This window comes from Hippopotamus amphibius, chromosome 4, assembly GCF_030028045.1.
Source record: "Hippopotamus amphibius kiboko isolate mHipAmp2 chromosome 4, mHipAmp2.hap2, whole genome shotgun sequence".
Lineage (NCBI taxonomy): Eukaryota > Metazoa > Chordata > Mammalia > Artiodactyla > Hippopotamidae > Hippopotamus > Hippopotamus amphibius.
This window is the reverse complement of record NC_080189.1, coordinates 81,501,383-81,528,042: the sequence shown is the minus strand read 5'-3', so window position 1 is coordinate 81,528,042 and position 26,660 is coordinate 81,501,383. Positions and strand designations below refer to the sequence as shown.

The following is a 26,660-nucleotide window of genomic DNA, read 5'->3' as shown; positions in this document are numbered from 1 at the left end:
AATGTTCTTTTTTACTTAAATAACACAATGGTTAGAAAAGGGAGAAAAAGGAATCTAAGATGGTATTTCAGTTTGTTCAATGGTGTTGAATTTAAGCCTGTTCTTTGTTTTTAATTATCAAGCGAGCACAGTGGCTTGGCCTGTTTTCTTTGTTATCAGAGTTGTTTTATTTATTTATTTTTTAAAGAGCATGACTGTAAACCAGGAGTTGAAAAATCAAATGCTTAAGTGTAGTGGGCAGGTAATTAAAATGAGTGAACTAAGCCAGACAAAAAACAATAGGGAATAGTGGTGGAGATGGACTAAAGAGCCCACATCCTATCCGGGGGGCATAGTTACTGCCCAGTCCAGCCAGTTATTGCCCTGTGAGGTTGTGGTCCCAAGGGTCGAGTGTGTTTGTAAGTGTCTAACTAGTTTTCTTAAAGAAAAATTAAGCTGCGATCCACAGCATTTGCCAATTCTCGTGGAGTAAATATTCCTACCTAGCTCATTTCAAGTCTCTTGTGTGATTGTTACTGAACATGTTTGGAAGAGATATTAACAGTTGCTCTCGTGAGCCAGTGTAAGCCTTCTCCACCACTAGCCCAGAGTAGCCAGATTTGCATTTTTTGAAGCAAGACATCTGAATTTTTACATAAAACCTTTCAATGGTTGAAATACTATGTGGGCCAAACAAAACACATTCATGAACTGAATCATGGTCATAGAACTGCCAACTTATACCCTCTGAAGGTAAATGGATAATACTTGAGTTAGAAATCTTATTGGAAATCAAAATTTGCTAGTTTATAGTCAAACCGCAGAAGTTTAGTCAACAGTTCCACTGGTATTTTTCTAAACCAATAGAGTTTTAATGTGTGTTTAATATCTGTAAAAGGTAAAAAATTTGCAGTTCAGAGATTCTTCTTTGATTAACAAAAACAATAAATATACTTGGAATTTCTAAAGCTGACTAACCTGGTTTGCCGTCTGTGGGAGTTGTTTTTCCTAGATGGATTATTTGTATCCGTGAAAGATGGAAAACATCAATCTAATGAGTTGAAATTACTAAATTGTTGTGTCATAAAACCCTATGTTTGCTGTTTGGCCTATATTTGCTTGGATACTGTGTTTTTTTTTTTTTTTAATGATAATTTTTTATTATTCCTCCTTTTGAGTGTTTTTCAAAGCACTTTTACAATATTGTTCTCAAGTCACAAACAGGACTGTTAGGAGGTCAGTGATGTTTTGCAAACTTGACTCAGGACTTTGCAGTAAGGGGTGAAGCTGAGACTGAGACGCAGGCCTGTTGACTCAGGATCCAAATTGCTTTCCACCAGACTGCTGAGGATGTCAGAAAGATTCAAAGACTGTGCCCTCTTCAGAACTGTCTAGCCCTCCAATTGTGGTGAAGGAGTAGGTGGAGGATGTGGCTGGGAGAATGATCATTGTCTGATGAGTACGCGAAACGACACAACAAAGCCGAATAACTCCTAAGGGGCACTATCATATTACAGTCTTCTAGCATATAAAAACATACTTGTGGGTATATTAGAATGCAGATCATATGCAAATGTGCTGAATTAAGGACATATGAGACTGTGGATATATAATATAGTGTATCATCAAAGGCGGATTGTGTCCGTGTACCTTTGAGGTCTCTTAGAGGTGATGTTGAAAAGCCCAAACTTGTCTGCAATTTGCAGCTTAGATCTTAAAAGCCACCCAGCCTGTGCCACGTGGCCTGTTGTTGATGAGTTCTGACTGTGATATACATTAGCGAGGTTCTGAAATCAGTTGACTTGATTTTCATCTCTGGTGAGATGTATTAGAACAGAGGAGAGACTGGCCAAGTGTTTGTGTAAATCTAGTGAAATATTCTCATTGTTTCTGTTCCTGCGAAGTGACTCCCAAATTAGTAAAGGTGACTGTTATATTTGCCAAAGCATTTTGTGTGTGTTGGTGGGAGGAGGGGCGAGAAAGTGTGAAAAGAATGTGCTTGTCATGCAGACTCCGCTCTGAGCCCAGTCCCCTAGGCCTGCTTCCAATCCCATTGCTGCCCCTGAACGCCTCTCATCACCGGGCTTTAGCGTGTTTACTGTTCCATGGGGCAGAGAATCCATCTCTTTTCACCAGTGTATTCCCAGCACCTCGCACACTGCCTGAACAAAGTAATCACTCAATAAATATTTGCTGGATGAAAAAACGAAATGTAAATACTGGATTTTTTAAACTTTCAAATAAAACAGAATTAGCATATGAAGTATAGAATGAGTTTGCTTTCTTTTGCTGTTCTTAGAGGTTTGTTTTTTTTTTTCCCCATCACCAAGTTGGTTTTTGTTAGTTAACACGGCAGTCCTTGGCACTGTGTACCTGTATTCATTGCATGAATTTTTGCTTGAAGTGCAGTGACATAATACATATTTTACCTGCTGAATCATTTGATCAGTGACATGATTTCTTGTCCTAATCCACACCTGGCTTTGCGCCTTTCCTCAGAACTCCCATGAGGTCACTTTAAGAAGAGTCACCAGTAAAGAACTTAATTATGTGCTTCATTCTATCGAGTCTCCCCTGTTATTCTGGGAACCATTCCACAGAAGCTCAGGAGAGCAGTGCAATGTGACATGGCCAGACAAAAACCATCATCAGAGTCACCTTTACATTTTTGGTTTGTAGTCACTCACAAGGATCACGTATAGGCAGAGTGTGTAAGTTAGTTAATTTTGTTCTCATGCAGGGGCTTGCTTTATAAGCTGCTGTTCTATTCAGGGTTGTTTTTTATAGTTCTGTGACTTAAAGGTTCTAGGAAAATGCTTCCCTTGATTATAAAATCTTTCTCCCATGAACCTGGGAAAATGCCTGAAATTCCGCTGAGAGAGATTCATTCCTTTAGCTCCAAGGCTTTTGGGCCTTCATTAATTTTCTATTAAAGTCTGTATACCCTGGAAAAGGTAACATCATGAACAATCTTCATTTGACACCATTTTTGGTGATTTGGCTATGCCTTCCAGCTATTGTTCTCTCTCTTTCCCCCTTTCATTGCCAAACTTAGTATATTGTTTGTATTTGAGGTTTCTGCTTTGTGCTTTTCCTAACCCTTTGCGTTACGATATCTACTCCAGTTCCTCTACTGATAGTGCCTTAAAGGCTAATTTCCTTTTTTTCTTTTTTTGACATTTAAAATTAAGCCCTAATAAATATATAAAAATATGTGGAAATTCTCATTAAGTGTAAAGAATCAGGATGTAAAAGTAAGTATAATCCCAAGGATATGTAGTCCTTTCCATCTCCTGGATATGAGAAACCCTATATTTAGAAGAAAATGCAAAAGGTTTTCCTTTTAATATTGAGATGGGGGAGGCTTTTTTTTTTTTTTTTAATTGAGGTATGGTTTATTTACAATATTAGTTTCAGGTGTACAGCATAGTGACTCAAAACTTTTATAGATTATCCTCCATTTACAGTTATCATAAAATATTGGCTGTATTCCCTGTGCTGTACAATAGATCCTGTAGCTTATTTATTTTATATATAGTAGTTTGTACTTCTTAATTCCCTACCCTTATCTTGTCCCTCCCCCTTTCTCTCTCCCCACTGGTAACCACTGGCTTGTTTTCTATATATCTGTATGTTTCTTTTTTGTTATATTTACTAGTTTGTTCTATTTTTTAGATTCCACATATGAGTACTAACATATGGTGTTTGTCTTTCTCTGTCTGACTTATTTCACTAAACATAATACCCTCCAGGTTCCAGTGACAAAAGGTCACCAGGACCTAAAGGCAGAGGTTATCAGAACGAGAGGAAACATGTGACAAAACAGAGGTTGGAGAAGGTACCCTGAACTAGCATAACCAACAGTTACGGAGCTCTTCCCAAAATGAGTCACACCTTTCTGTGGAAGAAGCATCCTGGGCTCCAGGGAGCAGTGAAGGAAGTCTGCAGGGTCAGTGGGAGTCCACCTTTATTCCACATTTTGACTCTGAGCTGAACTGTCTAGTGCCCCCTTGTAGAACCTGTTGATCCCCCTGTTACTGACTTACCCCACCCCTGTTCCTAGGCCAGTTCTGACTTACGGAAAGAGTGATTTTGTCTCTTTACCCATCCATGAATCTTTTGCATAACCATATACTCACTTGTAGCTCAGTGAAGTCTTGACCCCTGAGGATTCTGTGGTTGTCACTAAGCCACCTTTGTTGCTTTCCTCACCCTGAATGTGAGGCCTCAGGCAACTCAGCCTCTCTGTTTGTCCATTTGGCGTGTGGTAAAAGGGTGAATGGACTTGCTCTGTGTGACTGCAGTGCGCAGAGGCAGGGTTTAGAGGAAAAGGCACACATCAGCCTGTCCTTCTCATTCTACGAAGATGCCTCTGCTTTTCTGTGGGGATTGCATCCCACTTTCCTCTTTTTCACTTGAAAGATTGCTTCTTTATTAAGATTCTCCTCCAGAATTAGAGGAAAACTGTATCATTCCTTCCTTTATTTACCAGTTTAACTAATAATGACTGAGTGCCTACAGTTTGTCTCAGATTGTGTTCCTGCTGCTGAGAAGAGAGCACCAAACACACCGGACAAGTTCTTTCCCTCCAGAACTTTCCATTCTACTAATGGACAGAGAAAGAGAGAGAAGAGGAAATGACCCCATCTGAGTGAGTTAGGGAAGACGTCGCTGAGAGATGGTATTTTAAACCATAACCCCTTCTCTTGTATTTGCTTTCTTGTCCTCTTACGTCTTGCTTAAGACTCCACACTTTCAGTTATTCTTTTTCCTTGCATAATTAAATGAATTTCAGGTGTTTTTTCCTCCCATCTCCGAAAATAAAACCTGTATCTTCCTGCTCACCTGCGTGAGCTACTGTCCAGTCTCTTGCCTTCCTGGACCTTTACACAAGCCTCTAAAATATTCTTTCACCTCCCACATTCTTTTCATTTATTCCTTAGTGTCCTTTAATTTGGCTTTTGTCCCCACTGCTTCTGCTTTATTGATATTGCATCTTTTTAAAATAATTAATTAATTAATTATTGGCTGCACTGGGTCTTCGTTGTTGTGTGCAGGCTTTCTCTAGTTGCGGCGAGTGGGGGCTACTCTTCTTTTTAGTGCATGGGCTTCTCATTGCAGTGGCTTCTCTTGTTGTGGAGCACGGGTTCTAGCGCACAGGCTCAGTAGTTACAGCGCACCGGTTTATTTGCTCCAAGGCATGTGGGATCTTCCTGGCCCAGGGACTGAACCCGTGTCCCCTGCGTTGGCAGGCGGATTCTTAACCACTGCGCCACAAGGGAGGTCCCTGATATTGCATCTTAATGAGCATTTATGGTTTCCTGGTCATCAAATCTAATGCCTTGTTTCATTTTTTATTTCCATTAATTAATTAATTCATTAAAGCCCCCAATACTTTTCCATCTCAGCTGTGACTTTGCACACAATATTTCTTTCATGTAGAATGCCCTTTTCCTTGTATTTGCATGGCTAAATTCCCTTTATTGAAGGGTCAGCTCAAACAGCACCTTTTATTCCTACTTGATTTTTTAAAAATAAAGTCTCTTATGGAACTGATTATTTCTCTTCTGAATTATAGATTTTAACCTTCTTGAGAGATGGAACTCTGTTTTATTAATTTTGGGATCTTCCACTGCACCTGACAGAGTGCTTTGCATATAATAAGTGCTTATTAGATATCTGCTAAATATGCCTGAAGGAAGCAGTAAACAAAAGTAACTTCATTCTTTAGAACCTCTTTTGAAAACTAGTGTTGCAGAGCAGTGTATTATTTTATTCTGAAAACAGATATTTAAGGAATTAAGTTGTTTAAAAGGTGGGATCATATTTGAAGAAGACGTTTGAAACTGAAGACAGACCATCATAGGGATAAATAAGTAAATCATGTCACTAAATGTTACTTTTCTACATTTTCACTTACTCATCACATTTTTTTAGTGGTTCATAACCACTTTTTGAGTCAAATGATTGACTGGGTCAGTGGTTCACGGTAAGAAATATGTTTGATGTATTATCCTAAACATGCTTTTGAAATTCTGTCTCTCTTTGCTGTCTGGTCTTACATTCTGGCATTTGATATCTAGTTTCCTCATATGTCTGATTTTCATTCAGATGGATTGGCAAAATTATTCTGAGTATAATGCAAATATGTTTTTCTTTTGAGTTCAGTATATAAAGTAAACATCAATATGCTTTGACTGTCGTTAGCGTTAATTCAGAGGAATGCGAAATGTGTGTGTTCCTTTCATTGAGTTAAAAAATTGCCATGAAGAGTAGGATACGGTAATGTGTTTTTATTTGCTAAGTAAATAAAAGTAGAGATTTAAAATTTACATAACAGCTCTACTGGTTTTTTGGTGTTTACAGGTAAAATGTTTATAGCTTGAAGTTTATTTCTAATTACATTGGAATAGAAGCCAAGACATAGTTGCAGCAAAGCAGAAAACTTTGAATGAGCATTAAGTATTCTGTAATAATTAAGGTCAAACTTATCTGTAGATTTTTACTTAATTGAAAAGGATGCTTAATCACTTTATTTTTTAAACCAAGTAAGATAGTCCTATAAAATCTTCCAGGATCAGGACCACTCAGAAATTTTAAGGAGTCTGATTCTGTACATAATTTATTATAGAATGCCAGAATCTAGAGCAGCTGAGTTCAGGTCCTGGCTTGTACATTTACTAGGTACACAACCTTGGGCAGATTACTAACCTGCTCCATGCCTCAGTTTTCTCATTTGTAAAATGGGTTCATCAGAGCTTCTCTCTCATATAGTTGCTATGAGGATTAAATGAGGTATTTCACATAAAATGCTTAGAACAGTGCACAGTAAGTGCTTAATAAGTATTAGTTTTGATCATTAGTAAATACTAGAAACATAAAATGATAAATGTAGTGTAAATAGATAGAATTCTTATTCTTCTTTCAACATGAGATAGCCAGAATACCTTCTCTGCTCCAGAATGTTTTTCCTCCTTGGTCCTTAGTGGTTCTGAAGAAATTAATCTGCCTTAAGGTGTGAGGGACAAAGCGAAGCAGATTAAATTGCATAGGAAGTTTGACATGCAAAGTAATGGAATTAGGATGAAAAAGAGAGATGTCAGGATCTCAAACACTCTGATGTGGGCTCTTTTTGAAGAATTTTCCATCTTGAAAGCTGTATGCTCCATGAATGCTAGCCTCTTAATTTCTCTTTTAACATATTTCTCCCAGAAAGTGTTTTACACTTAGTAGATGAGGGAGGTTGAGCAGAAGAACATGAGAATTAATCGATTCAGTTAATGACGTGCTTTCTAAGCAAATGCAGAGGACAGCTGAGTGATTGTGGAGGGATTCTAGTCTACTCCAGTAATTTGGTCGGGTCTTGCAGGGAACATAAAATGGGAAGCCAAGGATATAGGATACAGACATAAAGCTAAGCACTCCTAGGGTGAGAGGGGCTGGGAACAGAGAGGTTAAACAGAGAGGAGGCGGTGGTATAGGGATGGCTTAGAGAGCAGAGTATTTTCGTGTGAGTCATAATTTTCCTCTTCACCAACTGTAAGATCTAGACAAGACACTTAATCTCCCTAGGCTTAGTTTTTCCATCTGTAAAATGGAAGTTGTAATACCTATCTCATGTGAGATAATTTGGTTTCATTCATTGCCTCTTTCTGCTTCATATAAGAGCCAGTTGATCTAATTCTATAAATCAGTGGCTTCTTGTGACACTTAGAATAATATCCCAGATCCTTACCCAGGCCTATGAGGACCTATATGATCTGGCCCTTGCATACCTACCTGACCTCACCTTGTACTGCTGCCTCTTTTACTTTCTATATTCCAGCTACAATGACCTTCTATCTGTTTCTAGATATGGTAAGCTTTTTACCACAATATAGTCTTTTACTTGGTTGATCTTGTTGCCTAGGAAGATTTCCCCTAGATTTTCACATGCCTTCTCCAGGTCTCATATAAGATGTAACATCGTTGAAGAGGCCTTTAGTAACCTTCTAGTCTAGAAGAGCCCTCTCTGTGATTGCGTCATTTTCTTCATATTATCATTTCCTGATATTTTCTTGTTTATGTCTGAATGTACCTTACACTAGAATGTGAATTTCATGCAAGTGCGACCATATCTGTCCTGTTCACTGTCATATCCCTGTGCTTAGAACAGTTCCTGGCATGTAGTGGGTGCAATATGAAGATTTTTGAATAATTGAGTGAATGAATGAGGTACTTGTCAACACTGAAATACATATTGTTCTTTTTTTTTCACCCTATGACGCCTCTTCTCTTTATGCTTTCTTGTAAGACTGGAACAGAAAATATAAAGATGAGTCCAGAGCATCTTCTAATGCCACAAAGGAAGAAAGTGCTAAAAACAAAAACTCATAATGATGGGGAGTGTGTCAGAGGGACGCAGGAGCCAACTGAAGAGCTCCCAATGGCCCAAACTGGAAGGATTTGCACAATAAAATAACGTAGTATTGGCTTATAACCCAAAGTATAAAATAACTATCTAGTAGTCTGTGCTGATGTAAAGAAATGATTGAATAAATGAATAAATAAATAAATAGGAAAGAAGGGACAAATCTCCTGTGTGGAAGAATTCCAGATGGTTTATGTAGACACTGCCCTCAAGAAGGAAGAGCATAACTCCTCACCCCTTCAGTGTGGACTGTGCGTGGTGACTTCCTTCCAAAGAGTACAGTGTGGACGGGGGGAGGAAAAAGAAGTGATTTTACAGTGGGGAAACCTGATCAACACTGGCTCAGCCAAGTGATCAAGATCAGTACCGACAGTGATAAATCGTGTGATCGTATGTACCTTTGATAGGCTGTGTTGAAAATGGCACTTTACTCTTATCGTTTTCCTTCTCAAAACCCATAACCCCAGTCTCATTATGTGAAAAAAGTAAAAAAAAAAAATCCCAGTGAGGGACAATCTACAAAATACCTGATGAGAACTCTTTAAAACTGTCCAGATCATCAACAACAAGGAATGTATGATGAATTGTTACAGCCAAGAGGAGCCTAAGGAGGCAATAACTAAACATAATGTAGATGAGGATCTTGGAACAGAAGAAGGGCGTTAAGTTAAAACTAAAGACATTGGAACATATGCACTTTAATAATAATTCATCCATATTGGCTCTTTAATTGTAAAATATGTATGACATTGATGTAAGACGTTAATAATAGGGGAACTGGGTGTGTATGGAAACTCTCTGTACTATCTTGGTATTTTTTCTATAAATCTAAAACTGTTCTAAAATGAAAAGTTTAAACAAAATTTGTGAACACTTTCCCACATGATGCTATATTCTTCTCTTGCATCATTTTAAGTGCCTACGTTGTCTTCCATTACATATGGGTATCATAGTTTATTAAACCTATCCCCGATTTTGGGGTGTTTAAATTGGTGCTAGTAATTTGTACCTGCATTGTGGGTGATTAGAGGAAGGGTTGTTTTTGACACAGAGAATTATAGTCTCTTGTTTTATCTGATTTATGATTTCATCTCTAATGTTTTCTCTCTGTTTCATACACGTGGGGGATGACTTTAAGTACTATCTATATGCTGGTGACTGTCTTACAGGCATCTTCAATTAAACATATTTAAAGGTGGAATCTTACTTTCTTCCCCTTTAACTCGTTTGTCTCTCTGACCTCTTTATTTCTGTGAATGCCTTCAGAGCTTACCCAGATATTCAGCCAGAAATCTGGGAGTTATATTTGGCTCCTACTTTACCATTCTGTGTGCCATCCCCTTCCCATATAATCTTTCACATGGTCTATCCATTCTGACCTTAAAACATATCTTAAATGCACTGATTTTTCCATTTCCACTGCCGTCAACCTAGTCTGAGCTATCATCCATTTGTCCTAGACCATTGCAATATCCATAACTGGTCCCCTTTCTCTTTTGCCTCTTTTTATTTCATTCTTTGGATTTAATTGCAAATGCAGTGGGAAGTCCGATGAGTTTTAAGTGGAAGGATGACATGATATGATTTGTGATTTTTAAAATCACAAAAGATGTGCAAAGAACAACTCTTTACCATGATCTGCAAGGGCTGGCATGGTCTGGCCTCTGTAAACCTCTCCAATTTCATTTCCTGTCTCTTTCTTGTCACGCTTCAGTTACACTGGTCTACTTTCAGTGTTTTTTGCTTCCTGTATGCCAGTCTCTTTCCTGCCTTAAGGCTAACACACATGTTATTCTCTTTGTTTTTAAGGTTCTCCTCCATCCCCGCTCCCCATGGCAGTTCCTATGACTGTCTGTTTAGTTGTCTTCTCCACTATTGTTAAGTCCAAAGGGGGTAGGACTACATCTTTTTCATTGACTTGTGTATAGCCAGTACCTAGCATAATGTCTCACACAAAGCAACACTCAGTATTTGTTGAATGAATAAATAGTAATTACTGTTTTCATTTGCGCTTTTAAAAATATTAGTGTGCAAGTTCTATTTTAGTTGCTATGAGTACATACAAAGGGTTTATATACATAATTCTTATCCTGAATAGTTTGCAATTTAAAAAGAGTGATTGAATAATATTGTAGCATGGAGGAGGGCGCTATAGTTAGAGTAGTTTAAAGTTCTGCCACTAGCCAGCTATGTGACCTAGATAAGTTATTTACCTTCTCTGTTCCTTTATTTATCCATCTGTACCATTAAGCAGTTTGACTGGTTTCCTAAGGCTTTTGTTCTCAAATCTGTGTACTATTAACAGTTCATTGGTTCAGTTATTTCTTCCTAGGCTCCAGTCTGACTCAGTAGGTCTGGGTGGGATCCAGGAATTCCCCAGGTGATTGTGATGTACCGCTAGGTTTAGGAACTACTGATTTAGGTCTTCTAGCTTTAGGGGAAAGGCGGGGATGTGGCGAGGGGAGGGATATAATCTTATAATTCTAACTGTAGTACGTAGTAGACTGTGAAAGTGCAAAAGTCAGGAGTCAGGCAAATTAAGGTGTTGTATTTGTTCAGAGGCAGGGAAAATATTTTTTTGCTTGCATAATGTGGGGACTTAATGAAACAGTGATGTTGAGGTGGACTTTGAAGAGCGGATGCAGATTTGGGCAGGTACAGAAGTGATCACGATTGGTGTTTAGTCTAGCTTAGTTGGAGGCCAGAACATATGCAAGGAAGCAGGAGGGAAAAAAATTACTCATTTTGATGCAATCAACCGTACTTCTAGTCTTGTTTTCTCCATTTTACCTGTGATACTTGGTTGTCCTTTAGGAGGTGAAAGATTATATTATTGCAGCTTGATCTTCATTTGGTAGAAGTAAAATGAGGTGATGGACACCATGGGGCTGCTTTGGGAAATAATTGGGTATATTCTTCCTCGAGCCTTTTGGGGCTGTTCCCTTTGAGATCCACTTTGACCACCCCATTGGTTTCCTGGTTAGACACACGGAATATCAAGACCCACTATGCTACCTAAAATAATAATTTTGCTGTCAGAATGATTATTATTAAACCAAAGTTAGCTTTTTTGTTTAGATGAAACCGTATAAAGGCAGCATTCTGAGTAAATTATATGGCATCCACATGATGAAATAATGAGCCTAAGTTTAGGGGATGAAAGTAATGATCTAATGCAGTATTTAGAATGGGTATACAGTATGTAGTTATTAACCTAAAAGTCACATCCTGCATTCTTTTGATTTGTGGAAAATTTGTCATTAATTGCCAGGAAGCCTCTGATTTTTCATACATAAGCATGTCATAGCTGTTGACTTTCTCCCCCTTCTCCTGCCTTAAAAATACATCTTTGTAAATAGTAGATTACTTTCAGATCTGTAATGCCCCTTTTCAACATTGGGTTGCTAAGTTTAGCCCTGTTGCTCTCTTTTTTAAAATAGAATCTTTTCCCCCAGCTTTGCCTCTGAGTTGTCACTGACAAATCACACTTTGCTTTTCGATGGCAACTGGCGTAAAATCTTATTTAACCTTCCTGCCCATTGGGAGCCTGCTAGTTCCGAAATACCTTTTGTTTTCATGAGCTACCATTATGTGGAGAAGATGGACATGATCTTCCATTTGGAAACAGTCTGTGAGATGAATTCTGACCCTTCGTTCAAACTCACTCTAAATGGGGCTGTTTTTATTAAAAAGTTGTCAAAGCCACCTTATGAAGGCAGGGTGAGAAACACTGAAGTCAAAACTGAGAGGAAAGGATGAGGTAGTGGGCAAGAAATGAGGCACCTAGGCTGACCTCTAGCCTAGCATCCAGCCCGTGCCCTCCACTGGCCACCATCTCAGATCAATCTAGGAGCTACAGGCTGACCTGTCACCTTTCAGGCAGCCCACTGCTTCATGCAGCCCTTGCTGTTGTTGGCTTATTGACTGTCACTTGACTTTGAAATTAGAAAAGTGGAAATACCAAGCCCCTTGTGATGTTTTCCTTGCAAAGAATTACCTTTATTAATGTGAATTCTTGGCCCCTGGTAGCACCAGAGCTCCTTAGAGAGTAACTTTCACTAGGCTTTTTGCAAGGGACAATCCGCTCCTCTCCAGCATAGCTAGATCAAAGAGGCACCTTTCTTACAGTAAAACCTCAGACTTGAGACAATTTCCCCAATTTCAGGAAGAGCCTTCATGGGAAAATGACTACTATTGCATCCCTGGTATCTTTTTATCTGCTATATTGTTAAGAAGAATAATAGAGTCAGAAGTATAGCTCTTGGAAGGAAATTTAAGACCATTTACTAATTTGCAAATTGTGTTGTGTTCGCATTTCCTAGGGTGGCACTGTAGGCTTGCCTCTACTTCAGCCAGGCCATGTGGGGTATTATCTGCTTATGTAATGTTCGTGCATTATTTGGTTTGGTACAAGAGTTATGGTGTTTTTTTTGTTTTTTGTTTTTTTGTTTGTTTGTTCTGTTTAAATGGTTTGAAAACAATTGGTTTAGATCAAATGCCCAAGATTTTATAGAGGAAGTGTCTGAAGGTCAGTGTGGTTAAATTCTATACCTATAGTTATACAATTAGAGGTTGTCAGAAATTAGGAACCATGAATCTGGACTTCCCATTCAGTACATTTTTACTACAAAATGTTGATTTGATTTTCCATTTTGAAAGACACAGGAGTGATCTGTGAAATGGTGATTAGCACCAGGCAGCCCCAGGCAGCCCTGGAATGTTCCGTGGTTCAAATGCCCAAGACCAGATGGAGGTCCAGAAGTGGATGACTCAAAGTTTATTAGTTTTGCCACCTGGGCAGTACAGCCAAACCAGCTGCCATAGGCAGTTCCAATTTCAACAGAGCAGTAAATGAACATAAAAGTGAGTGTAAATCCCAAGAAAAAAGTAAAGGAGCATGGCTGCTGCTGCAAGGAGAGTCATCCAGGCTGAGCCCCATTGGCGGCCCTTGTAGGAGGCACAGCTGCCGTGCCAGGTAGAGGGCAAGGACAGGTTGCAGCATCGAGCCCTGAAAAAGTGCCCCTTAGGTTGCTCCAGGAGCCAGTCTCAATTTGGGATGTTTGACTTGCTGGCTTGGTAGATTTCTAATCACATCTGATGATAATAGCATAAGAAAAGCCAGCCCATGTTATATCATGATGATGCTATGAGGCCAGAAGCTTTTTTTTCTGGAAACAATGGAAAGTTGTTATTAGGTCACCTCCTTTCCATGGTTCTGGGCCCTTGGAGGCATGGATAGTGGTTGGAACATAAGCCCTTTGTGGCAGATGACCAGGAATCAAGTCATTATCCTCATGTGGAAATGAATTATTATAGGTTTTCAATATCTGTATATGAAATACTGCAAGAGTCAGAGGTTCACCCTACAGTTTTAGATGACCCCTTTAATAGATCTGTAGTTCTTGAGAGCTGAGACACTTACAATAAAGAGGATATGGACCTAGGACCAAGTTGAAAGAAGTACAGTAATTTTTGCTTAAATGAGAATGATTCACTAACGAATTAAAAAAAAAGTTAAGTAATCTTGATCCTCTGTGCCAGTAAGAACGTTTTGGGCAACAAGGAACAGAAAACTTGACTAAACTGACTTAAACTAAATAGAGGTTTATTATTACTATGTTTTTGTGTTATGAGAAGTTTAGAGGAATGTGGCTCCGGACTAGTTCACCTGTTCAGTGATGATGCAGGATCTTTTTGTGTCATGTTGATGGAAAGTAAAAGGCAAAGGGAATGTACTAGTTGCTGGTGTATTTTGCAATGGCTTTGATGCTAAAGGCTGGACCAGGGTTCCATCCATTGGGTCACCCTCTGCCTTCAGATGATCTTTTCAGGAGCTGAGTGTTGCCATGTTTATATTTCTCAATTGACCGTTACTCAGTACTTAGTCTCACGCAATAATGTAATACTGCTCCTTTTCTTTGTATGGTGAAAGTGTGGTTGCCTGCATATTTTCTAACCAAGCAGGACATTTTTTTTTTCTCTCTCTTTTCCTTCTATAATGACATGAAGTGAAATCAAATGAGAATGTTCCTATTGTAACCTCTGTTTATGAGTATAGATAAACTAGCTTTTTTTTTTTTTTTTTTCCTGGTAGGTGGCATGTTTGACCCAAGTCGCTGTTAATTATCTTATTGGCCAAAAGGAAGCACGACGCTGGGGCACAGCTCACAGTAGTATTGTTCCTTACCAGGTAAGAATACAACAATATAGGATCCAGCTACCAGAATCTGCAGTGCTGCATGATATGAGTTTGAGAAATGATTCCTTTTTAAAAAAAAACTTTCAGGGTATTCTGTCATATATCTTTGTTTGACTGTAACAAGGTTCTGTTATTCACTTCAAATTCTGTGTTTTGCACATTTCTTCATCAGAGGATTAGTAACAGGACACTTGAATGGATCAAAAGAACTTGCTGAAAGTGAGTGACTTCTGGACTAAGATGATGGTTTGCTTTTATTTTTTTCACCCGAAAGAGGCACTGATTGTCGCCATTTTATAAAGCTTGGTTTGTTTGCCATGTCAATTGAAAACCAAATGTTACCTACCCCAGCTGACAATAATATTCTCACAGGGTTGGAGAAAAATGAAAATTTGCGTGTGACAGATCTTCAGTTTTTGAGCAAAGCAGATGGTTCAGGAACTGCTGTTCTTTATTAAGTGTCTAAACTTGTCCTCAGAAATTTTTGACTTTGGCTAGTGTGAATGAATATGTGAAGAAACTATGATTTTTCAAAAATAAAAACAAAAACTCTTCTTCAACCTCTTCAACAGAGGACAATGTTGGAAACCACAGGAATTCATCTCAAACGCTGGAAGTTCAGGCTTCAGTTTTTGATGTGTATGGAGAAAGTATCTGTGAGTCAGAAGGCTTTACAGTAAAATTCCAAATCATATCACACAGGGAGGTTCACTGCGTTCAAGTATAAGGTTTATAATCTGTTTTTTGCTTATTTAAAAAACAAAATGTCTTTAAAAAATATTTTGTGTAGACCTCAGTATCCCTCTTGTGTGTTTACACCAAGAGCTCTGGAATCTTGGGTGTGCTCTCAATTATTTCTTTTCACTATAAGGTGAAAAGAAATTTAGAATCCTTGGCTTTTATTATTATAGGTAAAAGATATGGGAGACTCTGTGTGTGTGTGTTTCTATTCTTTGAGGACAGAAATGTACTTTTCTTTCTTGAATTGTCTCAGTCACATAAAATGGAGACTGCGCTTATTTGATCTAGTTGATTGCAGCTTATAATCTGTAAGAAATAAGAGAAAATCTACTTGGGTCTTTCCTCAGAAGCCCAGAATTAATTTGCTTCCTCTTGATGGAGAAGAGGTTCAGGACTGTGATTAAGTAACAAATGCAAATTTAGCTTGAATGAAGCTAGCATACCAAGACGGATCCTAGATATGCTTGTAGACCCTGGTCTGTTTTCAATTTTTAAAATAGATTTGAGAGATATTTTTATGGGTGAATTACAGGATAATTATAATTCAGTTTTCTATAATAATTACAGCTTTGCATCTCCTTTGAGTTGTCTGAGTTTTGAGCTGAAAGTCTATAATGGAAGACTCTGATGGTCTCAGGAATTAGTTAAGGTTCCCACCTCACTCTCTTCAATTTTTAAAAAATTTATTTTATTTTTGTTTTTTAATTGAAATATAGTTGATTTACAATGTTGCGCCAATGTCTGCTGTACAGCACAGTGACTCAGTTTTACACATATATACATTCTTTTTTTAATATTCTTTTCCATTATGGTTTATCCCAGGAGCCTGGATATAATTCCCTGCGCTGTACAGTAGGACCTTGTTTATCCATTCTAAATGGAAAAGTTTGCGTCTACCAACCCCAAATTCCCAATCCATCCTTCTCCCTTCTCAATTTTTATTGAACCCTAACTGAAGGATCAAGGACTTCAGTGCATGGAATCCAAATTTTTGAAAAGTAGTGCTCCTTGATTTGTGTGTTATTTTGTATACATACAGTTCTTTTTGTTTCTTTGTTTGTTTGTTTTTTTGGCCTTGCCATGCAGCATGCAGGATCTTAGTTCCCCAACTGGGGATCGAACCCACGCCCCCTGCAGTGGAAGCACAGAATCTTAACCACTGGACTGCAAGGAAGTCCCTGTATACGTGCAGTTCTTAACTTTTTGGGTTGATTATCCATTTGTGCTCTTTCCTCCCCGTTCTTTGGCTGCCACCTTTTTGAAAATGAGTAAATTAAATAAAGTAGACAGAAGGTAAGCATTTTGCTACTTGTTGAACATTTTAGTGGAGGCTTTTCTGAGAATTTGGATTTTTAAAAGGAATTTTTGATTTCAGTGCTCTGTTTGTTCCCATTATCAGTGGGTTTTGTCCCTGAGAAATATCTGGCCAAGGGACTGATAATAAAAACATAACGTTCATGTTAATATTTTTAGTGCATTGGTATTAATTCAGTGTTTCTCAACACTTCAAACAATTATATTTATAAAGACAGGAGTGTTTTAAGGACGGGAGGAGAGAGTGCAGAGAAAGCAGCCGGTCTTCAAAAAGAATACATTTTATTATGTTTATTATGTACATGTGCAGTTATCAGTGGGGCCACTCCTCCTTAGACACACAACTAACACGATAATCCATTAATTTCATAGCATGTATATATCCCAGACTCCCTCCTGAAGTTCTTCAGCATCCTGGGAGCCTCTGTTTGCACGTTCTCCTCTGTTTTCTGGGCTCATGACCTACACCAATCTCTGCCTCTCTCCACTATCATAGAAGATCCATTCACAAGTGTACTAAAAGCGTCAGAGACTATACTGAATATTCTGAAGAAAAATGGAGGAGTTTTTTATAGGTGAAATTTATATAATCTCTGTTAGGAGTTCTCACCTTTCTTACCCTATCCTTCGGCTGATAGCAGGGAGTTTCACTGTTGTGAATAGCGTAAGAATCTCCCCATCTTCTATTCCTCCTTCTTTTTCTTCTTCTTTTAGGCGTCTCTTCTCCTTTTCCCTCTAATCTTATACAAAGTTGTTATTCTCTCTAGTGCATCAAACTACCAGAACGAATCCCGTTATTCCTTACACATTTGCCTCCGTCACCACCAGGACTCCAAGCCTTCCAGGCCATCTGTTATCACATGGACAGTGACTCCCATAAGGCTCTGTTCATCTTTTCCTTTGACCCAGTGGTTTCTTCTGTCATCGGTCTTGGTGGTCTGGAATCCACATCGAGGACCAAAGCAGCCTGGCTGCTCATAACCTATCGCTCTTAAGGATGTTTTCCTGTTTTTACTTCCCTCCCACTCACTTATTTCTCTTAAACGTGCACACAAATCATTTGGAAACCCTGTCAAGATGCCGATTCTGATTCCAGGTGATTTGACGCTGCCCATCACAATGATGAGATGGTAGATCTAGGCTTTCTTATTATCGATGACTACACCATCTCATTTGTATTCCACTGGCAAATCCCAGTGCTGATTGGATTTAATAGTCCATCTATCCTGTGCCTGCCCTGAAGCAGTGACTGTGGCTGGGAAAAAACATAACTACCATGTTATGTTCCCACTCTCAATTCATGGCTATCTCTCCTCAGCCTTACCCAGCAATCTTGCCACATTTACCTACATATTTATCTTCTATCTCTTAGATGACTATTTCACATTTTCTCTTTCCTCAAGTGTTCCTCCTCTTTCCTCATCCTTAGCCAAAGACTTTGTCTCATATGACACTAAAAATTGATGCCGCCGGAAGAGAACTGCTTCACTTTTTTTTTCTACCATATCTCTCAAACTTCATTTCCTCCTCTCACAGTGGATGAACCATCCCTTTCCACATTTTGCCTATTTAAAGGCCTTGTTCCTGCACTTGATCTCTTCCATCACCTGTATTATCCATCAGTAGATAAATATATGATCACATCTTTCACTTTAAAAAAACCCAGCCTTGGACATTGCCCCCGCCAACCCTAACCCCCCAACTCTGGGGCATGTCTTACTCCATTTACCACCTCATTTCTTCATGCTCCTATTTATATTAAAAAGTTCTTCAAAAGTTTTGGGTGTTATCCACTGGAAGGAAGCACTGCACCATCTGTTCTGCGGTGCCATTTGTGCCTTACAGGTAAAGAGACTTTATAGCACTCTGAAGTCTCAGCAGTTTGGGTGTTGTGGACTAGCAGGGGAAGCTGACTTTCTGGGCAGTTCATTAATAAGAATACTCTTTTTATGCTTTTTCTTGAACCTTTCAAACTTAGGGCCTTCAAAGAGAATTTTTCCTTTAAATGGCCTGATAATTCACGTGGTAACTTCTTTTAAACTTCCCACCCCTCGCCCCCCACCCAATAGCTTCCAATTCAAGAGAGGGAAGAAAACAATTATTAATATGATTAAATAAAATCATGTCTCCCTTTCTTCAGTTTGGGCTCATGCAACAAAGGAGTAGAGCAGGAAGCTGTGCTATGTTATTTCTGGTAGGGACATTATACTGTATATTTAATTTGGCATAAGCAGAGACTCAGACAGGCAGTAAATTCCAAGTTTGAAGAGATACAGCACTTTGCTATCATTCCTTAGAAAAACGTCAAAATGCTGTTAAATCATAGCAGATTAGGTAACCTTGGGAATCTTTTTTTTTTTTAACCCATGTTAAGGATTTTTTAAAAAGCCAAAATGTGAATGATATACATCTGTTTCTTCTTGAGTGACTTTTTCTTTATACCATAGTAGTAGTAAAGCATTCATTCGCTGAAATTTGAAAGTACAGTTTAAACAAGCATATGATTGTATTGCATATCTTATTTGATGCATTAATAATAATGGTATAATAGTAATAATAAACTATTGTTGGCTTCTATTGAACACATACCCATGTAACTGGGATCTATATCTATATATCCATATCTATATCTGTCTATATCTGTATGTGTATATTTTTCTTTCTCACTTATGTAGATGAAAGAGACATTTAGAGAGCAACTTTCCTATGGCTATAGCTGGAAAGTCAGAGAGCCTGGATTGGAAACATGGTTTTAAGTTTTCAGAACTTGTTTCCTCTCTCACTCTATGCAAAGTAGCGGTTCTTTTGGTGCTTGAAACATTGTGACTACCTGCCTTTTAGTTTCTTTGGCAGATAGAATTCTTCTGATCTGTTTCCATCATCTCTTTGACAAATGACCTATTTATTATGATTTTAGAGGGTCCCAAGCCTAATAAGTGACCTGGCTATAGAAGTATATTTGAATTCTGAGCTATGCGGCAGTGGTGGGTTTCCCTCTACCGTATTTTCCTTCATGCTTTCAAATGACTCCTGGTAAATAAAAACAGTTTCTTGAGCCCCCTTTGGAGTAGGCACTGTTTTAGTTCCAGAAGGCTTCCAAATGAGGAAGAACTAGGCCCTTGATTTCAAAGAACTTAGAGGCGATATAGCAGGCACAGCTGAGAGAGTTTGGGCTTTGGCGTCAGACAGACTTGGGCTCATAACTTGGCTTTGCTGCTTAATGGCTATGAAATCTTGGACAAGTCTTTTAATATCCTTAGTGTTAGCTGCCTCCTATGCAAAAGGCAATGATAATAGTTGTTTCCATGTTCATTGATGGAGTTAAATGAGACAGTGTGTGCTACGCGTTTTGTGTAGTCCCTGACTCTAGTAAGCATTGGATGAAAGGTGGCTTCTGTTATTATTTTTGTAGTTGAAGTAATAATTATAATTTTGTAAAATAGTTTTGAGGAAACTATGAAATAGTCTCTATGAAAACTATCCATGGCAGCTTAGGGGCAGAGTAAATAAAAAGACACAGCTGATTTTCTTTCTTAATGGAATTTTCAATTTAATTTCTTTCTTTCTTTCTTTTGACAGGGAAAAGGAGGGCAATGTATTGTGGTACTTTTCTACTTAAAAAAACTATCTTCAGGTGTCTTTTAGAAATTGTAGTATTGAGCCATTGCCCAAATGTAGCATGATTGAAAGAAATATAGTTTGAGGAGAATCATTTATAACACCACCACTCAGTTGTCAAAGGGAATAGGGCTTCTAGTTTACTGAAGTGTTTAGTAAATTGAGAGTTAGTATAAGTTCATAGTTAACTAAATGAAACGTGGCAAAAATGATTTTCAGAAGTAATCTCTGAGGAGCCCACAAGATGGGAAACTGTTTCTATAAAAGATACACATTTACCCCTTTGAGAGCCTAAAATTGTGTCGATTTCTCCTTCAGTTTCAAAAAGTGAGAGAACTGCAGAATATTCTGAACATCTGTTCTTATAACTTTAAGATTGCAGTGAGCGCTGATCATCTCTACCCAGTAAAAAAAATACCCGAAGATGTTTTGGGAACAAAAGTGCAGGTGATAGTAAATACATTAGATTATATCTCAGAGGTTTCTGCAAACTTTTGGATTACTTAGCACTGACAACTTAGAATATTCAAAAGTTTTTGTTTGTTTGTTTTTTTAAATTTAAGGCATGAATTGTCTGAATTTCCCTCGACCGTTTTGTTCTAAAGGTTTTGTCCAGGTAGCTTTTGATTATTTGCCTTTAAAAATTACATTTTCTTTATCCTTATGAATTCGGGATTCTTGTTAAAACAAAACAAAATCATTTACTTGAAGATCCTGGTTACTCTGAAGCCCAATTGGCTAGGATTTTGCCACAGTCCTAAGAATATAGGTAATGGGGCAATCCAACAGGCAGATAAAATTAGAGCAGGCATGCCAGCTACCGGCATGATAGCTGCCACCCTCTGGGCTTCTCCATGGAAAAGCTTCAGCTCTCTTTTATTTAATAAAATCCCTAAATTTAAAAGAAATTGGGCAATATGATGTTTAAGGAGAGCATATTGCACAAAGAATAAACATATGTATGACTGTTCAAAAACCATTGTGATTTTAAAAAAATCAGTATTGCCTTCAGTTGACAAATATGGTCTTTTTAATGCATTTCACTAAGAGGTAAAATAGAGGCAGAAGGAAAGGCAGTGTATCTTAAGGAATAAATCTGAAATTTCTTTAGGATCTTATCAGCTTCTCTTGCACTCTCAATATTCTTCTCTCTCTATATGCAGAATTGATGGGATTGTTATGTTGTTTATGCCTATCAAATTTGGCTAAAATTACCCCAAAGAATCAAATGCCATTTTGAATGTTCAGCTACGTAAGAATATTAATATTATTGACTCAATAATATTGTGTTAATAATAATCATTATAATCACCAATACATGAAATGTTATTGTATTAATAACATTTATTGAATGATGGCTATGTGTCATTTATCAAATACTTTATCTATAGTAATTCCATCCTCACAGCAACCCTATGAAATAGGTATAGCTATTACCCTCACTTTCAGATGAGGCGTGGAGAGGTTAGATAACTTGCCCAAGGTCACGTGTAAGTGTGTAGCTGGGATTCTAACCAAGGCATGGGGACTATACTATATAGGCAGATGATCTGATGCTGCTTACTTGAACTGACATGTTTAGTTTCCTTTTCTCTCTTCATCCCATTTTTGAGGAAGAATTATGTGACATTTTCCTCTACATAATTTCCCCTTTAGGACTGCCAAGAGCAATTGAAGAGGTATAAACAATTCTGGTGTTTACTTATTACTGAGATCCTTAATTATGACTCAATAGCAAATTTCATTCAGGAAGTCAGGTTGTACATCTTTTGAAGAAATCCTGTGATTGCCTATGCTAAAATGGTATTTGAATCATAATTAAGTCAAGTTATAGTGAAAGCTATCTCTCACTCCATCTATGTAATGAGAACAATAATGTACTTGAGCAACACGGGAGCTTGGGGTGGTCTTAGCTATTGTGAGACTCATAGTTTCTGGTTTTCAAATGGTACTTCTGTGAGTTTTGGAGGCTGGAGCAGGAGTTGGGGTGGGAAGGACTGGACATTCAGGGGCATTGGGTCGGGGAGAAGCCAAGTAGGCAGATCTCCAAGTGCTCCCACCCCATTTCAACGAGAACAGCTCTACTTTTGTTTGTTTGAAATATAGGGTCCGCTGCTTAAAAATGATTATTTGTCCTAGATCAACTGACTTGTGCTGAAGGATTCCAGGGGACTAGACAGTAGGTTTTGTACCTGTTTGTGGTGTGTTTGGGAAAAGAGAGACTCGTTTTCCTCGATGTTGGTGGTTCCTAGAACTGTGACCTAGAACCAACAAAGGGTCTAATCCAGCCGAGCGGAGGCCTTGGCAGGAGTTTGTGTGAGGCCTGGTGGAGAGTTGAGCCTGGTGCCTCTGCATGGAGGTCAAGGCTCTTTGGCTCAGGTAAATCACATGGGACTGGATTCTGGAAACAGTTGGACTTGAATATAGTTGCACATCCTCTTCCGTTCTTAGGGGTGTCCAGGGCAAATGTTGAAATTGTGAGTAGGTGTGCTTAGCACTGATACAGTACCCTGAAGGCTCCCTGTGCAGGTGCAGTTTACCTGGGGGAAAAAGAACTGAGTTCTGATATGGTACAAATTACTGTTATAATATAATTCAATATTGGGCAAATAATACAATGAAAGAAAAGCTATATGACGTTAAGTTCTGGAGTGAACCTATGTTGGAGACTTGAGCACATCATGTCCGCATATGTAAATATGGCTGTGAAGTATGCTCTTTTCCCTCCTAGTTTTGTTTCTGGCATTTAGGGAAAGGGGTACTGGTGCAGGAGCCCTGCTGCTCAGACAGGAGATGCAAAGTGTACATACTGAGTGGGGCTAGTGAAATAGGAACATTTAAAAAAAATTATGTTAATAATTCATTTGACTGAATTTTAACCTGGAAATGATTCTCAAGTGTTCCTTCCCTCTTTTCTTTCCTGAGGGTAAAAGCCCATGTGAAATGCTCTAGGTCTTTGCCACTCCACGGAGCGGTGGCATTGGCATTACCTGGAAGCTTGTTAGAAATGATGGATTCTCATTTATTCTGTTGAACCAGAATCTGCATTTTAACAAGATCCCCAAGTGATATGTTTTCACCTTAGATTTTGAGAAGCCCTGCTCTCAAGTATTGGTATATATGTGAAATGCTTTTGGTCATTGCCTTATGAGTCCACTAGATGTCACTCTTGTAACCTGGTAATGGAAAGGCATTTTTTTTCCAGTGGGAACTTGGAAGAATCCGTGAGTATGAACACGTTATTAGGTGATTTCCTCCCCATCCTTAGAGCTTCTGATATACACATTGATTATTTAAGGTAAAACTAACCTTCTTTCTGGTTTACAGTCCTGGAGAGAGATTCTTGGGAATGATTTTCATTTTGTGGAATTAGCACTCATGCCTTCCATTTTTCTGTCCTTCAAGCCTCCCGTTGCTTGGGTTAGTTCTGTCATTATATAACCTTAGCATAGACTATGCTGCAGTTGCTCTGACTGGCTCACCGAGAGAACAGCATCCTGGCCTGCTCAGCACAGCAACACAGAATAAACGTACAGGTTTGATCTTTGTAGAAATGATTGAGAGCAGAAAGGAAGCAAGGCTGTATCCTGAAATTACCATCAACCTCTATGTGATTGTTGGAGGAAGTGCAGCTCTTTCTGAATTCTTGGGGTGTCTCAGGGGTGGTTTTACAAAGGAGTCCACTTCTGCTTAGAAAGAAATGTCCCAAGTGTAATTTTGTAGGGCGTTAGTTTCAACCTTGAAGATGAATATAAAGGACATTTACAGGTAAGTAAGATCCAGAGGGAGATGATATACTTTCAGAGATATATGAGGCACCTAGGACAAGTCCTGTTACCAACTGGTTAGGTCTGAATATTAGGAATGAGAGGTGAAAAGATTAAAGACTATGCTTTAGAATATTCAGTTTTTTTTTTTTTTTTACCAGATGCCCAGCTTGAGAAAAGTTAGTTCTTGAAATAAGTCAACCTCTTGCAAAATTCTCCTCCCTCTGATTCTGATGTGGTTTTTCACCTGTTTCAGTTAACAAGGGTAGCAAACAAGTAGTAAAGTAGCAGGTGTGTGTGTGTGCACTTGGGTGTGTTTTGTGAATGTTTTTGTGTGTATTCCCTCTTCTTGGTGTGTAAGAGGGGCATTTATAATTTATAATGTCACTAAATGAGTAAAAAATGTTTAATTTGATTTCACCTAGGAAACCTTCTTATTGATGTGAAAACAACACATAAATATAACTTTCTTTTGTTCCAGATAATTAAAGTGGCCATAGTATTTACTTTGACTCTTTAGAATCCTTTCTGCAACATCATTTATTATGATGTGATTTCTAATGACCAAGAGCGGAATTAATTTTCAAGCATTTTATGGAGAATCAATTTCATTTTTAAAAGTAGTTCCTAAATTATGGAAAACAAGCCTAAAATGCTCATTTGCCATTCCTAGCCACGGTCTAAATTTCTGCTTCTTCAAGTTGATAGGATTTTACACCACCATCCCCATCACTGTTGAATTTCCTTTTTAACTGTTGCTTTTGAGGCTGTAGATGCTACCAGACATAGCAGCATACTTTAGATGTATTATTTAAAAGCATGGGCTTTGGAGGCAGACAGACCTTGAGCCAATTGCTTCATTTCGCCTAACCTCAGTTTCTTCATTTGTAAAACAGGGACAATACTGCCTGCCTCATGGGCCATGGTGATGATTTAAGGAGACAGTGCCTATACAGTGTGTGGCCTAGAGTCAGGCACATGGTGTATGTTCAGCAGATGCTAGCTGTTATCCCCATATTGTACCCATCCCACGGACCCCAGTCCTGTAGCTCTTGTCCCCATCTCTCGGTTGTTAAAACACAGTCCACCAACCGTGGCAGGAGCCCTTGTTCCTATACTTGTTCTCCACTGGAGGACAGTTCCAAGTCAAGGAGCTGTCCTTTCCCTCTGCCTGGCAAGGGTGTGTGTGTGTGTGTGTGCGCGCGCGTGCGTGCGTGTGTGTGTGTGTGTGTGTGTGTGTGTGTGTGTGTGTGTGATGAGTGTATGGGGAGCAGATCAGTACCATGCAGAGTGGTAGGGAGGATGTTGATCCCAGCTCTGCAACAAGGAGAGAAGTTCCTCTTACAGCCCACACTGGAATCCTCAATGGAAATTCCCCTCAGTGTCATAAAATGGTGGTCAAGTTCAGCAGAACTGAGAATAGTTAGCACTGTTAGTATTGTCAGTGCAGCCGTGTCACAGGCTGGCCCACGGTCCTGTTCACCAATGTAAACATTATTTCTCAACAGAAGCAAACTCAGAGATGCAAACTGAGAAATCTCAATTGAATTTTTGCCATGTAAGTTCTGGATTGCCTGCTGTTTATTGTCTTTCCTCCTTTGGAGTGGCCTTTTTGGTTCAGAGAGGACCTCTAGGCTTTGAGTAGCTGTAACTCATATCTTGGGGGGGGGGGTGTCACTGGAACATTACCTGGTTTAATAGCAGCCTCAGAAAGCTACTGTGAGGAAGTCCCAAGAGATCTTTCATCCTTAAAACACTCTTGTAGAAGTCTTCGCAGTTCTAACGTAAGCTGCCCTGTGGTTCCATGTGATATTATCCTGTTGATGAAGAACAGTGGAGATTTGGATGTAACAGCAATGGTATTAGTGTGCTGCCTCAAATCGGAGAGGCTATAAAGTAGTAAAGAATTAGGAGCACTCCGCATGATAAAAATGTATTCTCATTTTTCTTGCTAGACTTTTGGAGTCTGCATTAGCTTTTTTTTTTTTTTAATTTGAACAAAGTTAACTTTAATATGTATTTTTGATAATTGTTTAAAATGCTTTCTCAAAAAGACCTTAAAAGGGGTAAATGATTGTTCTTTTTTCCCTGCCGTATCATTCTTGTTTCCATTGCAAGGAGTCAAATCAGTAAGGTCAGTCCCAGTTCAAAGAAGCTGGGGGGTAGGGAACAAAACTTATAATGGTGTTACTGTGTAGATTGCAAAAGAATCTGAGGTTTGTTCAGCAAATATAATGGTGCATTGAGGTGTTGTGTTAATGTGGGGGGGCCAGAAAATGAGCTCTGTGTGTAGTGAATCTGTTAAGTGGCAGTTTACGGTTTAACCTAAAAACTGGGAGAAAGTTGATAAGTGCAGAGGAAGCACGAGACCCAACCAGACACAGACTTGCTGGGTGATGGTGGTGGTGGGTGGCAGGAGGGGGGCGGGGAGAAGGGGATTCTGTGGTGTATGGGTGAAGGTGGGGATGGCAAAACTCTGCATCCATGTAAACAGTTTTGTAGAAAAGCAAAGCCCCAAGGATTTAAATGCACGTAAACTCTAGTGTATAACAGAGTGGATAGAATGATTGGTGGCAGTTGAAGATCCCAATTCCATTTGCTTTTCATAGGCTTGGTAGATGGAGAAAATGTA

The 26,660-nt window shown here is 38.8% G+C and overlaps 1 protein-coding gene across 2 annotated transcripts in view; it reads left to right on the top strand.

Moving 5' to 3' along the window:
• Positions 1-26,660, top strand: part of SUGCT (succinyl-CoA:glutarate-CoA transferase) — a 667,361-nt gene that overhangs the window by 125,091 nt on the left and 515,610 nt on the right. For both annotated transcript variants that reach the window (XM_057731039.1, XM_057731038.1), the window contains one exon: positions 14,484-14,579. In XM_057731039.1, the coding sequence (XP_057587022.1) occupies positions 14,484-14,579 (96 nt within the window). The remainder of the gene's footprint in view (positions 1-14,483; positions 14,580-26,660) is intronic.